We start from the raw sequence: 17,458 nt of genomic DNA, 5'->3' as shown, positions 1-17,458 counted from the left end.
TCCTGAATGTTCCTTCAGCTAATTCCTTCTAAACTTCCAATTCTCAACTAAGGTCTCTCTTACTTTGCAAAGCCCTCCCTAATAATTTTGTCATATTCATATCCAATTTAATGACCCTTCTCTGTGTTCTCAGGAAATTATCCTTTATGGTTGAAGTTAGCATTTCACACGTTTATTTTTGTCTGTTTTCTTGTCTGTCCCCTGGAACAAAATTTCTTCTCCCTTTCAGATGAGAAACATATGGTGTATGGTTAGTGCTTACTAAATACTGGGGAGTGAGTGGATAAGTTAACATTAGTAAAATGGACGCATCTTAAGAGTTGGGACTTTGTTTTGTATATCCCTCTACCTGTAGTGCTTGGAGCAGTGCCTGGTCCATAGTAAATAATCAATAAAATAGTTACTGAATGATTAAGAAAATACATGAACACAAATATTGTACATTTGGAAAAGAAGACAATTGGTTGCTAAGAGGTTGTGTCATAAAGGATAATTATAGCTGGACACAAGTACTAAGAATTTAAAAGATGACAAAACAATTAGATGACAAGAGTAGAGCTTCGTATTTGGAAGTGAGCAAAATCACAGCAGGAACAAAGAAGCAGGAATGCATACTAGCTGCTGTTGTTTGACAAATAAACTCTTCCTCCCTAAAAGTTTACCTTAGCATTTCACCAGCTGACAATAATAAGAGAAGTAAGAGATATGAAAAATTACATGTCATTTCACAATCACTTCCGTGCTTTGTCTGTTTGCTTCATTGTGATGGTTCAGATGGTTCCATTTGACCCTAACCTCTAGCCGTTCCAACCTCAGAACCAATATTTATTGCCACATATGGGCTATCCATGGCAGCTGCAAAATCCAGATGCCAAGCTTCGGAATGTATTTTTACGGCAGCACCATCTGGGGCTCTGGCCAGCCTTCTTTATTGTCTCTTGAATGTTTACACTAATAGCTTTGCTGGGCCGTGGCACTACCTGTGGGACATGGTGAGGGTCAGGCTGTTTATGAGATCCTCTTGTCATTCCGTTTAGAATTTCCTTTTAAATGACTCTCACACCATATCAACTTATTCCTCTTAATGTATCTGCAATGCCCTGTACTAAAACAGGTGGTCATCAAAATTAAGAAAGGGGTGCATAACACTAGGAGAGGATGTTTTTCACGGATCGGCAGCCCATTTGTGGATGAATATGAATACTCTTACAAGTTAATGAATATATTATTTAACACATGGAGCATGGAAGACACACCCTATTATAGCCCTTAATCCAACTTATTGAAGTAGCATATTGATTGAGGTGATAATACTTCACAGCATAACTAAACAGCATTTTAATTCCTGTGAAATTAAAAAAAAAAAGGAGTGGTCATTATTTCTCAGCAGCCAATGGACTGGGTCATTTGAAGATTTCCTTGCAACTCTGGATGGATAAAATGACTTTTTGTGATCCATAGAACTGAAATTTAAGAAATTTCTCTAAGGTGAACCAAGCTGATGCACTGTTTTGAATTGCAATAAACCCATCAGTTTAAATGAAGCGATACAGCACAAAGAAGATTCAGCTCAAACACTCACTTAGTGTGTTACACGTGGCAAGAAGAATTGGCTCTGGGAATTTAAATGACTTACCCAAGGTCACACAGGCCATAGATCCAGAGTGGAAGTCTAGATGAGGTTTGTACAATTATTTGATGATGGTAGGACTGACAAGAGAGTCAATCACGATAATCGAGTCTCTGAAATGATGAAATGACCTAATAATTGTGCAACATCCCCTTCACTTTCAATGCTCGAATACTTGTGCTGCCCCGGTGCGTAATGTCACCTTCCCGGGGTGGCTTCGGGGGTAGGGATGTGGGGCAGCTACAGCCAGGCAGGGAACGTGACAGAAACTGCATTTGTTTGAGCTATTTGAAACCTCTTCCTGGTAGCTGGGCTTCATGGGAATTTCACAGACAGGCTGCCAACACAGAATTAGTGATGAAATGAGGTGCTCCCAGACCACTGGTTTCTAATCAGCCTGTCACATATCTGAGGAAGTAACTTGGGGCAAAGGGAGCATATGGGAAAGCAATTTGGTTGGAGATCTGCCTCTGTGCTGTATGTCTGCAATAGGAACTAGGTGCTTCATTTTAAATATATCCAGGAATGGAGAGAGAGACAGGACTGTGGAGTGTGCCTGTGCCCAAATGGCAAATGTGTTCTTGGAGAACACGCAGACGGGTTTACAGAAGCAACCTTACAAGTAATGTACCCACTTAAGACAACAGTGACAATTAGATCCAAGGGAAGGATGATATTCTCTCCAAAGACACTTTAAATAGGAATGAGCTGTTAAAGCGTTTTTGTAGACTGAGAACAGACCTTTTAAGCGATGTTTAGTCTTGGAAAGAACAAGACATATTGCTACACTGTGTTGTCAGTTCTCTAAGGAAATAGCATAAAAGGGAGCTTTTATTGTGGCTTAATCCTTTGTTCTAGAGAATCTGTGCTTTTATGTACAAGAATATGTTTTAATCAAAAATCATGACAATATTACCATTCATATATCAGCAGTAAAATGCTAAGATACACAGACATATACGCTCATATATGCACGTTTGTATGCATATTTTTTTAAAATTGGTTTATTGCCTTAGTTGGAAGAAAGTCAGTACCATTTGGGACCAAAAATACCTCTGGCAGCTCTGTTGCCAAAAGAATGCATTTCAGACTTCATCTTTTGTGTGAATGAGATGGGAGAAGAGTTTGTAGTACTCTAAAATATCCTTACACCGATTGACATATTCTCAGACTTTCTGAAAAATTGTGACTTAAAGCTGCCCACCTAGTAATACTTACCACTTCAATTTTGTATCTTCAAAAACTATTATGGGTGAGAACAAATGCATCACCAACTGCATTGTTTAATACAGTAGCTGGAGGATATCTTTGGGAGGAAACTTAAACAAATAGATAGTCTCAAGTGACACAGTAGGTTATATGGGGCAGATGATCTCCCGTGACTGAAAAACACATCAGAGGGTGCTATTTTGCCTTTGTTTTGAAATCTGTGTTTTGCAAATTGAAAAAAATGGCCACAATGCTGTGGTACTTAAATTGCTAAAGACGTGCAAGAGGTGAAAAAAGTAGTGAGTTAAATGATCAATTGGAACCAGGTTTTTATTGCCCAAAGTACTCACGAAAGGGTGCTTGTGCTGATAAGTGTACTGGGAGTTGTGCATTCACAATGAGAGAGCATTCTCTCCATAAAAGTCTGGATGGACCTTGGCTATACATCCTTGTAAGTAATAGAGTGCTATTGAAGGAACCCTTGGGGCTTCTTCAAGTTGAACCTGGAAGTGGAGAGTAAGCGCACCTCTTTTGCGCGCACGCACACACACACACACACACACACACACACACACTCCAAAAATATATTTTAAAAATCTCTCTAGAAAAAGTATTTTAAAAATCTCTAAAAGCTACTTGGGATAGCATGCATATTTTATCCATTGTCATTGGGCATCATAAATCAGGGTTGGGATGTTATAAAACAGGCAAGTGATTATAGTAAATCTTTGAGAGAACAGATAAAGTTGGTGATGGTGATGCTGATGCTGATGATAACTATGATGATGATCAGAGCTAACTTTGCTACAAACTGAGAATTACACTAAACACTTTAGTTATTGATTAATTTAATCCCATGACAGTTCTCTATCATCCGCCTTTTACATATGAAAACAAAACAAAACAAAAACAAAACCCTGAGACACAATGTTTACATAGGTTCTCTGAGATCACACCATCGCTAAATGGAACATTCCGTTCTCTGTGTTGTATTGCACCTCAGTGGAACAAGTTGCAAAATGAATTGTAGGGTCATCTGATAAGGTAAAGAAATTTAAAATTCTGAATTACATTAGTAGTAGAAAAAGCCCTCTCTAAAAACAAACAAACAAACAAAAAACAAACAGCGGCATTCCCTGAAAGCTAAGTAATAAACTATTTATCTGCTGTTTTCAATGCTTTACTTTTAATCTCCATGACTTATTCATTTTGTAATTGGAATTTTGTACCTCTTAATCTCCTTCACCTATTTCACCCATTCCCCCACCCACCTCCCCTCTGGCAACCACCAGTTTGTTTTCTGTATTTAAGAGTTTGTGATTTGTTTGTTTGTTCATTTGTTTCGTTGTTTGGATTGTATATATAAGTGAAATAATATGGTGTTTTTCTGTGACTTATGTCACTTAGCATCATACCCTCTAGACCCATCCATGTTGTCAAAAATGACAATAGCTATTTTTTATGGCTGAATTGTAGCAGGATTCTCGCACAGAGAGTCGCGACACCAAGGCTTTTTTTCCAGGAAGGAACTTATTTGTGCCAGCACCGCTCAGTTGGGTTCTTACGGAAGAACTGAGCCCCAAACATCACATGGCATAGTGTTTATATATTTTCTAAGTCTTTGTCTCCCATATATGGTAACACACAAACATGTAGTCTGATTAGGTGGTCGCATGTTACAGGGTTGTGGAGGATGTTGTCAGGTACGCATATAGCCAGGTTGCCTTGAGTTTGCTTTTGTTTTTGCTTTTTTTGTTTGTTTTGTTTTGTTGTTTCTTTCCTTAGGGAGAGTATCCTAGCACAGAATAATATTCTATTCTCATGTGCTTACACACGTTCTCTGTGTGTGTGTATGTATGTATATATATATATATATATATTTTTTTTTCTTTATCCATTCATCCATTATTGCACACTTAGGCTGTTTCTATATTTTGGCTATCGTAAGTAATGCTGCAATAAATATAAGGGTGCATATATTTTTTGAATTAGTGTTTTTATTTTCTTTGGGTAAACTCCAATAGCGGACTCACTGGATCAAGTGGTATTTCTAATTTTAATTTTTTGAGGAACCTCCATACTGTTTTCCTTAGTGGTTCGCCAATTTACATTCCCTCACCAATACCTGTTATTTCTTGTCTTTTTGATACTAGCCGTTCTGACTGGTATTAGGTGATATCTCATTGTAGTCTTGGTTTGCATGTCCCTTGTGATTATTAGTTTTGAGCATCTTTTCTTGCATCTGTTGGCCATCTCTATGTCTTCTTTTGAGAGATGTCTATTCAGTTCCTCTGCCTATTTTTAATTGGATTGTTGCTCTTTTGGTGTTGAGCTATACAAGTTCTTTATATATTCTGGATGTTAACCCCTTATTGGATATATTATTTGCAAATATCTTCTCATTCGGTAGGTTGCCTTTTCATTTTGTTGATAGTTTCCTTTGCTATGCAAAAGATTTATTTTGGTTTAGTCCCAGTAGTTTATTTTTGCATTTGTTTCCTTTCTTGAGGAGATATAGTCATAAATATAGTGCCAAGGCCTACGTCCAAGAGAATAATACCATTTTTTAAATAAGAATTTCTAAATATTCTAATTAAGTGCTTATAACCAATGGAAAGTACGACCATGATTTTCTTCTAAAATATTTTTTACCACAGTTGTATCAGAAGTTTATAATAACAGAGGATATTTGTTGGTTTTATAGGTCCTGGTCTGGGTCTAAAGTGAAAGTTAAAACATCCAGGGACAAATGTTGTCTTCAGCTTTGTTAGTGAATCTCTCACCTGAACTCTTCCTTCATTGTTGGTCGTGTCTATTCTCAGTTACTCTTTATATCAAACTGATTTTGTAACAACTGCCATTTCACATGAACTTCTAGACTTTTATTTCCTTTCTACTTGTGTACGTGTGGATAAAGGTTGTAATTTTCATCTAGATTTATTGTTTTATTCAGATTTATTCTCAGCCATCATAGGGATGTTAACTTTACATTTTTATGACTTTTCCCCCATTTTGAAAAAGCCTCTGTCTACTGAGAAAAGTCTCCTTTAGTTCCTGCACTTGATCGTTCTAGAGAATTCAATCTTTTTTTGTTTTTGCACGATCTTCCATCGCCGTTCGGAATCTGCTAGAACCACAGCTTTACACTGTGGTTATTACTAGTAGATAGTTGCACGTACTGTGAGATGGAGGCTTTTCCATCTTTGTCCCTTTAACACTTCCTGTCTCACTGATAGTTTTATTAGTCATTGTAGTGCTGCTGACGAGTCTGAATAGTGAGCAGCCTTTCCACTTAACTGTTAAAATAAATGGAGAATGTAGCTAAGATATTATATTTTAACATTCTAGAAATTAAAATGGCATATGATACTATTGCTTCAGGTATACTACTTCATAACAATCTCTTATTCCTATTCCTTCAGAAATACCTTGAACAATTAGAAAGCTGTCTGGAGTGATGGTTGCTCATTTTACTACTTAAATCCAGAATGTAATCTATCCGTTGGAACTAGAATAAGACATCATTAAATAATTATGGTAACTCAAAAACCAATTTCTTCTAATGTGCTCCAAGTGCTTCATTTATATTATCTGATTCATCCTCACATCCCGTGATGTAGAAGAAAGACAGGCATCATGTTATCCCCATTTTCCAGTTGAACAATGTGAGAGAGTCATTTGCCTATGGTTGCACAGTATGTCAAAGGCAGGAGGAGCAGAATATGTTATGTTTGCTCACTGCGAATCCATCCTTCTTTCCATTAGTCCTTATTCTCCTTATTCCTTAAGGTGTAGGCCATTAGGGAATTGATCTTGTTGGGGGAAAAACATCTGTTTTAAAATTAGATGCTTTTACAAGCTTATGTGCCTTGATATTATTTTAATAGGTATATCATTGCCTACTTTTTATGAGAGATGGTATAAAAGTGAAAAAAATACACTTACAGAAATGAAATGAAAATAATAAATAAAGTCCTTTTCCATTTCCATTATTCTAAGTCATGCTCCTTGAGACTTCAATCTCAATATGATGTTAATAGAACCATTAGATATGATTCATACCATACATAAGACACTTCTATTGACAATTCCATCTTGACCAGGGGTCAATGGATCCATTACAATGCAAATCTTACTGTATACTTTCCATCTAAATCAAAAGACTTTGGTCTTGTGTCCACTCTAATATGTTTCACGAACTAGAGTCCAATCTCAGATGTGAAGTACACATCTGTGTTTCTCATACTAAATCATGCCTCTGTCTATATGCTCTCAGTTTAAAAGGTAATTAATTAAGTTTTGCATTGGTAAACTACTTTGGAGTATTTAAAGAACTGCATAGGGTTTATGAGAGTCCAGATTTGCCCTTTTAACACATCCCAACCCATAAAAAGAAAAAATTTTAAGGATACGTATCTCAATAATTTTGTACATATAATGGTATCCTGCATATTCAATAAGATATGAAGCATCAGAATATTTTCCAAAAGAATATCCAGACCTACCCTTATAAAGTATAAGAAATTTCTACCAGTTTTTCAGGTAAGTTCAAAAATATCTCATTAGGCCCAGATATTTCCTTAAACTTCCTCTTTTCCTCATGTGATTTATTTTCTAAGCTGTTCTTTGTCTTTTTTTCTCATTGATCTTGGGTATCACTCAGACTCCTGCTCTACTCAGTGCTACAGGCAGCTTATGAGTGAAACCTGTCCTTATTCTGGGCAATCACTGAGCCTGTTTCTGGCCACATTTAAACTTCAGAGATGTACTGATCTCCAGTTACTCCTTCTCTTTTATTTTTCTTAAAAAAAGGAAAATTATAATTAATTGTTTTCTATTGAGGTGTACCAGCATATAACAGTACTTTTGTAGAGACCTACTCTCTTAACAGCTTTCATATATATAATACAGTATTATTAAATACAGTCACCATGCTGTGCATTACCTCCCCAGGATTTATTTATTTTATAACTGGGAGTTTGTATCTTTTAACCATTTTTACCCATTTTTATCCATCTCCCACCCCAGCCTCTGGCAACCATAATCTGTTCTCTGTATCTGTGAAGTTGTTTAGTTTGTTTGTTTGTTTGTTTTTAATTCAGTATGTATCAGCTCAGGTCATGATCTCTCGGTTCGTGAGTTTGAGCCCTGTGTCACGCTCTGTGCTGACAGCTCAGAGCCTGGAGCCTGCTTCAGATTCTGTCTCCCTCTCGCTCTGCCTCTCCCTAGCTTACACTCTGTGTGTGTGTCTCTCTCAAAGGTAAATAAATATTTAAAAAATTATGGGTGATATTATATAGTATTTGTCTTTCTCTGACTTATTCCACTTAGTATAATGCCCTCAAAGTCCATTCCATGTATAGCAAATAGCAAGATTTTCTTCATTTTTATGACTGAATGATACTCCATTGTGCATGTATATATGTGTGTGTGCATATATATATGGAATATTGTATACTATACACACACACACAGACACACACACACACACACACACACACACACACACATGTCTTTATCCATTCATCCACTGATAGACATTTAGGGTTGTTTTTTTTTTTTTTTTTTCATATCTTGTCTATTGTAAATAATGCTACAATTAAATAGGCATGCATATGTATTTTTGCAGTTACTATTTTCATTTTCTTCAGATCTATATCTAGAAGTAGTATTGCTGGATAATATGGTAATTCCTATTTTTGATTTTTTGAGGAAACTCCATACTGTTTTCCTTAGTGGTTGCACCAGTTTGCATTCCCACCTACAGTGCATCTTTTCTTATCTCTGTTGCTTTTGTTTTTGTTTTGTTTTTGTTTTTTTGTTTTTTTTTTGGTTGGATACAGTATACTTTATTGATGGTACATGATAAGGTAGGGCTCCCCAAGCCCCTCCCCTTCTTCAGGGGGTCTGGGATGGAAACTGGAGGTCAGGAGATTCTCAAGCGTGTTGGGTGATGAACGGGGGCAAGGACTCCCCAGCAGCTGACGGCCTCTCTCTTCTTCCTCTTGCTGGGGCTGGTGGTCCAGGGGGCTCTTACTCCTTGGAGGCCATGTGGACCATAAGGTCCACCACCCGGTTGCTGTAGCCAAATTCATTGTCATACCAGGAAATGAGCTTGACAAAGTGGTCATTGAGCGCAATGCCAGCCCCAGCGTCGAAGGTGGAAGAGTGGGTGTCACTGTTAAAGTTGCAGGAGACAACCTGGTCCTCAGTGTAGCCCAGGATGCCCTTGAGGGGGCCCTCTGATGCCTGCTTCACCACCTTCTTGATGTCATCGTATTTGGCAGCTTTCTCCAGGCGGCAGGTCAGATCCACGACGGACACATTGGGGGTGGGGACACGGAAGGCCATGCCAGTGAGCTTCCCATTCAGCTCAGGGATGACCTTGCCCACAGCCTTGGCAGCGCCAGTAGAAGCAGGGATGATGTTCTGGGCAGCCCCTCGGCCATCACGCCACAGCTTCCCAGAGGGGCCGTCCACGGTCTTCTGGGTGGCGGTGATGGCATGGACTGTGGTCATGAGTCCCTCCACGATGCCGAAGTGGTCATGGATGACCTTGGCCAGAGGGGCCAGGCAGTTGGTGGTGCAGGAGGCATTGCTGACAATCTTGAGAGAGTTGTCATACTTCTCGTGGTTCACGCCCATCACAAACATGGGGGCATCAGCAGAAGGGGCAGAGATGATGACCCTCTTGGCCCCACCCTTCAAGTGAGCCCCGGCCTTCTCCATGGTGGTGAAGACCCCAGTAGACTTCACAACATACTCAGCACCAGCATCACCCCATTTGATGTTGGCGGGATCTCGCTCCTGAAAGATGGTGATGGACTTTCCATTGATGACAAGTTTCCTGTTCTCAGCCTTGACTGTGCCGTGGAATTTGCCGTGGGTGGAATCGTACTGGAACATGTAGACCATGTAGTTGAGGTCAATGAAAGGGTCATTGATGGCGACAATGTCCACTTTGCCAGAGTTAAAAGCAGCCCTGGTGACCAGGTGCCCAATACGGCCAAATCCGTTGACTCCGACCTTCACCAACATGTCTCAGGGATGCGGCTGGCACTGCACCAGAAGATGTGGCTGTCTGTTGAACGGGGAGGAGCAGAGAGCCTGTTGCTTTTGTTTTTTTAACTGAGCTGCTTGCTGTTCCTCCCCCATTTCTGTTCCCTGTGAGTACTTCTTAGTACAGATGAGGTGAAAGTAGCAGGGAGGGGTTGAGCAATATTGCATATGGGGGCCTTCCCTCCCCTGGGATTCCATGACTCCACACAGTTCCTCCATGGACCTCACAGCTTCCCTCCATCTTGCCTTCTGTTTTCTTCGAAGAATGAGTGGTGGTGAATTTTGGACCAGGCAAAACCATCTGTTAATCCCTGTTTCACCTCTTCTCACTGTGTGATCTTGGGAAAATCCCCTAATATTGCTTAATCCTCAATTTTGTCATCTGTTAAATAGTGCTAACAAATACCCACATCAGAGGATTGTTGCAAGAACTAAATGGAGTGATTTATGAGAATCACAATGCCTGGCTCAAAGTAGGCACGTCTTCCTCCTCATACTCTTTTCCATTTTTTTCCTCCCCAAATATCCTGGTTTTATGAAGAAAAAAAAAGTTGGCTTTTTAAATGTACCACCAGCCAATCACATAGCTACAAACTGATGAACTTTTCCAATATTTATACTTTTTCAGAAGTGTTGGCTTCTGATATGGTGCCAAGTATTATATATTTTTGTCATATTTTAAATATAACAGATATTGTCAGACTCACAAAACTTCAGTATTTTTGTGTAAAAGCAGGGAAAACATAAAAAAAAATAGAGATAGGGCAATAAAACTAATAACTGAAAGTACACAAAAAGCATCCCAAATGAGATCAATTTTGTATGCCCATTCAAATGTGGTTAGGACTTCCAGTTTCAAAAGTTCTCTGCTTTGATAGTCAAAAGAACTAGTTGCTTTCATGCTGACCGTCTTCGTTTGCAAGTGAACAACATCTAAAATTGCAGAGTACAGTATTCCTGGAAGTTCTCCCCAGCCAGCCAGCTATTGGGCATCAAGGGGAATCTCAGTGGAGAGAAAGAAGATAAATGAATGTGCTGAAGTTTCCTCTTCCCAGGTGCACTTTCTCATGGGCATTCTGACCTGTTTCACCTGCACCTTGGTTACTCTATAAGGCATATTTTATCATTCTGCAAAAGACAAGTGTACATTTTTAAAAGCTAGGGTGTGTGTTAGTGGGTTGAAGTGACCATGGGAAAAAAAATTCTACTGTGGAAAGATAGGTCACACCATGGGGCCAAAATGAACAAGAATAAATAAAACAGTTTATTTGTAAGTGAGGCTGATCCTTCTTGCTCATGCATTAGTGCCTGGCCACAGAAGAGTAGTAATTTATTGATGCAGATGGCTATGTAAAGTGCATGCAATTTGTGAGGGGGCTTGACCCTTGACTGATGGGCCATATGTTGTAAAGCCCTAGGGACGTCATTTGCCTCAGCTCTCTTCCTCTCCCCGTCTCTGCACCTATGGTCCTTGTTCAATCACCACATATTGAACTATAGACTCACTAACTCCCCCAATAAATCTCCAACTAATGGCTCACAAAGGCCATAACTTAACCCTTTCTGTACAACAGAGCACATTATTTTGTATCATGATCACACTCGGTGAAATAAAAGATAAATATTATATGACCTGCATAGAACAGGAAAGCAAGTTGTTGTAAAATGCTTTCCCTGCTGGGTATTTACTGTATTTGGATATAGTAGAATTGCTTTTAGCTTGCTGAATTATATCATTATTATACCATGTTATAATTACAGCTTACTGTTATAACATAATTCTTAAAGACTGTTCATACACCACACCAGAGAAACATTTAGTGTTTTTTAATTAGCTTCTTTTGTCTGGGTCTTCTTTTTTCTCTAATAAAAAATGGAGCCTATGCTCAATGAAAAATGCATATATTTTAATTCCTACCCAGAAGCAAGTTTTAAAAAAAGATATGAGGACATTTATATGAAATAATGGGGGAAAAGTACAGTGTATGTTTTAAATACTGAGTGTACTCTAATTTTTTATCTGAGTCAATTCCAGAAGAAAGGCTTCACACCGTAAGATTATGAATTCTCAACATCAGCACTGGAATCTTCCCGTAATGTATGCTTTCTGGGTCATGTCATATGCCACTTGGGAGAAAACCAATGACCATAGTACTAGAAAAAGTTTCTGTGTACATACTGTGTTAATTTCATATTTTCCCATCAAACAGAGAAAAATGAAGGAATACTAGTTGATGCCATGCTTATCAGTAAAATATACCTTATTTTAGGAAAGCCAGTCAGTAAGTTGACATATGCTTGTGCCCATCAGGTCTAAGAAAGAGTCTTCCCTAGAATTCAGAAAGAACATCATTGCAGGCAACACGAATACGTCTTTAGCTAATGCAGAGTCTAAAGTATTTTCATATTTACTTTCTTTCTCCTCTTCTGAGGACAGTTCTTGGCAGATTTTGCAGCAACCGAGAAGAAGCCAGAGGTGTGTAAGAAGAATGAAACAGCCATAGATTCTTGGCTGGACCCTAGGTTTCTCCAGGGCACCACCCATCTATACAAAGAGCAATAAGATACTTCTGTCTACTTTTGTGTTTGTGATAATAAGCTTCCCATAAAACACTTCCGCTTCTACATAGCTTGCTACTACAGTGTTCATGGTGTGTGCAAGATATATTTTATGCAATAGTTCCATCAAATATTGGTTAGGTCTATAACATTTTCATTTTCACTATATTTGGTTGCATTTCCTTTATTGGTATAAAAAATATGTTCATAACTTTTCTTCTTTAACAAACGAATGCTTTCCTCACTCTGCGGTGAAAATCCAGATCTCAGAGTCAATTAAAGGACAGATGAAAAGGAAGTTGACTTACACATATGCTACATGAAAATTTTTCATTTTTGAGTCACTAGTCTTATCAACATGGACAAGTGATGTAGAAAAAATATTAAAATATACAGAAAAGAAGTCATTGTCTTCTGTCCTAAACCCAGTAGATTTAGAGCATACAATGCAGCCAGAAAGAAAATCAGCATAAATAAGCCATGCATCCACAATTGAATTTCAATAATTTAAACATAAATCCTTTAGGCTTTGATACATCTTTTTTCCACATGGGCTATTCTTTTGGATTTTGGCACTTCTAGCATTCATTTAGAATTCATTTGCAAGTCACAAGTATATAAGGTGCCTAGAAAACTCTAATAAACAATCCCCTTTGAGGTTACTGTTCCATAGTTTTAGGAATTCTAATGAAAACATGGTGAGCAAGGGGTTTTCCAAGATAAAGCGTCAATATATCTGCCTGTAAAGGGACCAACCTTTTAAAGGAAAAATTCCCAAGTTTCCTATATCTAGCGGAGCATAAGGGATGATCATCTATAATATATATTTCTGAGATTACTAATAAGCATGGATGAATCACTGATACCATCGTTCCCATATATTAGAAAAAATCTTGATAGTTTTCAGAAATTGTGTTGGCAGAAGAGCTTTTCTCTGGCCTGGTGTGATTGCTTCTCAATTATAATTTGGCAGCTAGAATTCATTGTGTGTTTTAAAAATAAGTGAAAGCTACATTGCAAATTATATTAATCTTTTAAAGCCCTCTAATTAAAATTTAAACGTAACAAATGGCACATGAAACATTTCAAAGTATAAAAATGCAAAATTATGTTTTAAATTGAATTCGAATTTTAAGAATTGAACTGTATCAACCAAAGCTGGTACAAGTGAGAGTTAAGTAGTTACCTTCATTTATTCTATTTTCTATATCACTTTTCATTTCCCATTACTTCCGTAGTTAAATTCTGTAGCTGTAATGTTAGTACTCCTCAGAAACAACCAAAAATTAACCTTTTCTTTAAGAACATTCTAGAATGCTCAAGTCAATACCATTTCTGATTAAACATTCTTGTCTCACATTAGAAAGACTTGCAGCTTTTGACCTACTTTTTATGCTGGCCCACAAAATAACAAGTAATCTTGTTATCGCCAGAGTGAGACCCAGTCACATTCTGACATAGTCACTAAGAAAATGGAGCCATTCAGATATAATTTGCTTCTCAGAATTATGTATCTGGTATCACATTAAGTTATACCATTGAACATATCCATTAAAATGCCTCAGTATTGAACTCAGTGGTTCAACATATTATCATAATAAACAAGAATCCCTAATCAATCATGTTTGAAGATTGCTGCTGATGTGTTTACAGTAATACAAAAGTTACATAAATGATATAAGAATAGTCACTTGTGTTTGAAATGACATGCAAAATATTTAAGGAAAATTTAGAGTTAGTTTAATAGAGACTATATATCATAATTGAGATGATTTTTTTTGTACTCTTATGTAAGAAATATCATTTTATCAATGCACATGTAGGATAGGTTTTTACATTTTCAGCCTTCAGAAATTTCACCTTCTTTGTGTAAAAATTATGCATTATGCCTATTATTTTATATCTTCTATTTAATGTATACAGTAGATCAACAAATATTTATTCAGGAGCTGCTCTGTGTTAGGTGTTGGGAATATAATATTAAACAAGATTACCTTCTCTGCTGATAAAAACTTGCAGTATAAACTACAGTGATACCTGAATATTTTCAATGTTTCTCTAATAATTCCTAAAAAAAATATTCAACAGTTGGAAGCCTTCCAAAAGCAGAAAGAAATACACTAGTAAAATTATAATAGAAAGATATAATACATTATGGAGGATATGTTTGTTTTATGTAACATTTTAAAAACATGGTACCATCTCCTGACAGAAGTGAGTGTCTCAAGCATTAACCTGAAAAGTATTTAGAAGCAACAGCTGAAAGATCAAGGAAACATCAGCACCGAGTAAGGAAGTAAGCATAAACTGTGATTAGATTCTCTGAAGTGTGTTATTCTTAGTCTTTCACTACAGAATCACATCAATAATTTTTTAGTGACATTTTTTTATTGCCCCTGTACAAAACATAATGAAGTCAGAGATAGAATCACAAGCAAAAAAGAAAAAAAAAATCTAAGTACTGCTCAGATGTAGGCTGGTGTTCTTTTACTGTGGGTTTTAGGTGCCCTTAATTACACATTAACAACCCACTTCCTTGTAGCAAAATTAGATGCTCCCATGGAACCTGACTTTACCTTTTTCATGCTGTTTCATCATTTTGAGAATTTTTCCTTACGGTTAACCAACAGCCTTTTTATCTTCTGAACAAGTTCTTGCAGCAAGAGTGTTGAGTGCTATTTTTAGCATGCCTGTGTGAGTGGTGAAGAATGGCTCCTTCCCTCACTCTGTGATACACTTCCCTGCAGAGTGTAGAAGGAAGTACTTAATTCTGAGCTTTTCATTTGGGTTAGTAACCCTGCAAACAGAGTGCAGGTGGCTATAATTTTACGCCACGTGAATGAAAACGTTCTTTTCCTTTTTCTCTCGACCTTCTTGGTTTGCCATCTTAATTAAACCCATAGATGGAGAATTCGTGCAACTGATACTTTAAATTGCACTAGTTTGAAAAATGTTTGAAAAAGAATCCAAGCTTTCTAATCAAAATGAAAAATTGGTAGTGATGGGGAAAGATTTATAAATGTTGGGTTCAAGTTAATATAAAAGTGGTAGCAATTATCCATTAGTTACTCTGCTCCACGTGTATCTTTATCATAAGTTATCACAGTTTCATTACTGTAATTGTGGCTTATCTTTGTAAGAAACTTCATAGTTATTTATGAAATAAAGTTTTGTTACATGGCGATTTTTAAGTCAGAGCCTTTTCTTAAAGGGTAGAAGATGTCTGCAAATTCCCTTGTCCGGCAGACTTAAGCATGGATAATCCTTGCTAAAGTGCTGGAATCATGACTGGATAATTCCAACTATATCTGAAGAATATGCATGAATCTCAGTCTTAATACACAGAAAAACAAAAAATAATTCTAAAAGTTTTACAAAGCTGTTACCATAGTGTAGGTAATATATTATACACAATTATAGCAAAAATGAAATTTTCTCTAGGATAGTTTCAGGTTTTTACTCTTTATGGTTTCTATTCTTTTTAAGGCTTTTCTGCTAGTTTCTAATTTGGCTCTAATGGTCTTTTTATCTACTCTTACTTGTTTTGTTTCAAATATTCAAACATTTTTGTGCCTTAATTTATACTGTTATTTGGTATGTCTTTTTTTAAATCTTCAAAATGGCCATAAAAGGTACTTTTTTGTTCTGCATGATGTTTAATTTTTTTCTTTTGAGATGTAGGGGTATGCTAAAAAAATAAATTCATGCTTGATAAAAAGCAAAATCACATTAAAAATAATAGTAACCACAAGTTATGACAAATAGTTCTTAAATATTGAGAAATAATATTTTATAAAAATAACTGTTAGGAAGCAAAGCCAATGAATAAAAAGAACTATTTTTTTAATGTATATAAGGTATCATTATCAGTGATGCTATATGAAAATTAATTTCAGTTATAATGGATGGATGCTTCAAATCTATCTTCTGACCCTAAGCAACTAGAAAACCAGACAACATATACAAAACAGTGCTTTTCCAGTGTTGGGTAGGAGGAAGTTCAAGGCAGTGATGTGTGAGGAAAGGGAAACAGAAAAGATGAGTCTTGCAGTTTCTCTAGCTTTCTTCTTGGTGGTACTTTCCAGACTACTGTCTAAAGAAGGCGGCCCAGGGGCGCCTGGGTGGCGCAGTCTGTTAAGCGTCCGACTTCAGCCAGGTCACGATCTCGCGGTCCGTGGGTTCGAGCCCCGCGTCAGGCTCTGGGCTGATGGCTCGGAGCCTGGAGCCTGTTTCCGATTCTGTGTCTACCTCTCTCTCTGCCCCTCCCCCGTTCATGCTCTGTCTCTCTCTGTCCCAAAAATAAATAAACGTTGAAAAAAAAAAAAAAAAAAAAAAAGAAGGCGGCCCAAATGAGCCTCTTGGTCTCACTGAGATGAAACAAAGAGATCATTATTTGGACAATCTGGTGTATCTAGCATTTACAAGCAGTGGAGAAGAAATTTCAAGGTGGAGGGGAAGAGAGTGAGCTCTAGAGAACTGCAGAGAGGTCCCCTGAAATCTTTGGCTTAGTGGCAATCAGTTCATAAGTGGAAGGAAACTACCCAATACCAAAACTGTTGGTACTCACACAGAGCTGGGAAAAGTTTATGTTCCCTCCAATGGGTAGAATCATCAAAAGAATATCACTTGAGTAGTAGAGATAAATTAGTTCTACACTAAAACTGGCTTGAACTTGTCCTAACAGATCAGAGGCAAACCTCAAAAGCATTCAGCTGATTTCCCTTAACTGCACACTATTTAAAGGATTACAACAAAAATCCAGTAGGAAATAATTTAAAATTGGTAGTGTTCATCATTCAGTCACAAATTACCTGGCATGCAAAAAGGCAGGGACTATGACACATATCCAGGATAAATATCAATTATAAGCAATCCTAGAGGCAGCTGGGTGGCTTAGTCAGTTCAACATCTGATTCTGGCTTTCGGCTCAGGACATGATCTCACAGTGTGAGATCCAGCCTGTGTCATGCTTTGCACTGGGTGTGGAGCCTGGTTATGATT

The 17,458-nt window shown here is 37.4% G+C and overlaps 2 protein-coding genes across 12 annotated transcripts in view; one reads left to right on the top strand and one right to left on the bottom strand.

Moving 5' to 3' along the window:
* The window catches only part of ROBO2 (roundabout guidance receptor 2), a 604,834-nt gene that overhangs the window by 217,499 nt on the left and 369,877 nt on the right, over window positions 1-17,458 (top strand). The gene's annotated exons all lie outside the window — the stretch shown is intronic.
* On the bottom strand, window positions 8,661-9,896 carry LOC115523363 (glyceraldehyde-3-phosphate dehydrogenase-like). The gene has a single exon (XM_030329322.1). The coding sequence runs from the start codon at window positions 9,875-9,877 to the stop codon at window positions 8,873-8,875; it is 1,005 nt and encodes a 334-aa protein (XP_030185182.1). The 5' UTR covers window positions 9,878-9,896; the 3' UTR covers window positions 8,661-8,872.

Source organism: Lynx canadensis, chromosome C2 (assembly GCF_007474595.2).
Source record: "Lynx canadensis isolate LIC74 chromosome C2, mLynCan4.pri.v2, whole genome shotgun sequence".
Classification (NCBI taxonomy): domain Eukaryota; kingdom Metazoa; phylum Chordata; class Mammalia; order Carnivora; family Felidae; genus Lynx; species Lynx canadensis.
Note: the sequence above shows the minus strand (reverse complement) of the source record. Positions and strands in the feature narration are given on the sequence as shown.

Bases quoted from the DNA above. Each gene is read 5' to 3' on its own strand.
- LOC115523363 (XM_030329322.1), bottom strand. From the start codon at position 9,877: ATGTTGGTGAAGGTCGGAGTCAACGGATTTGGCCGTATTGGGCACCTG.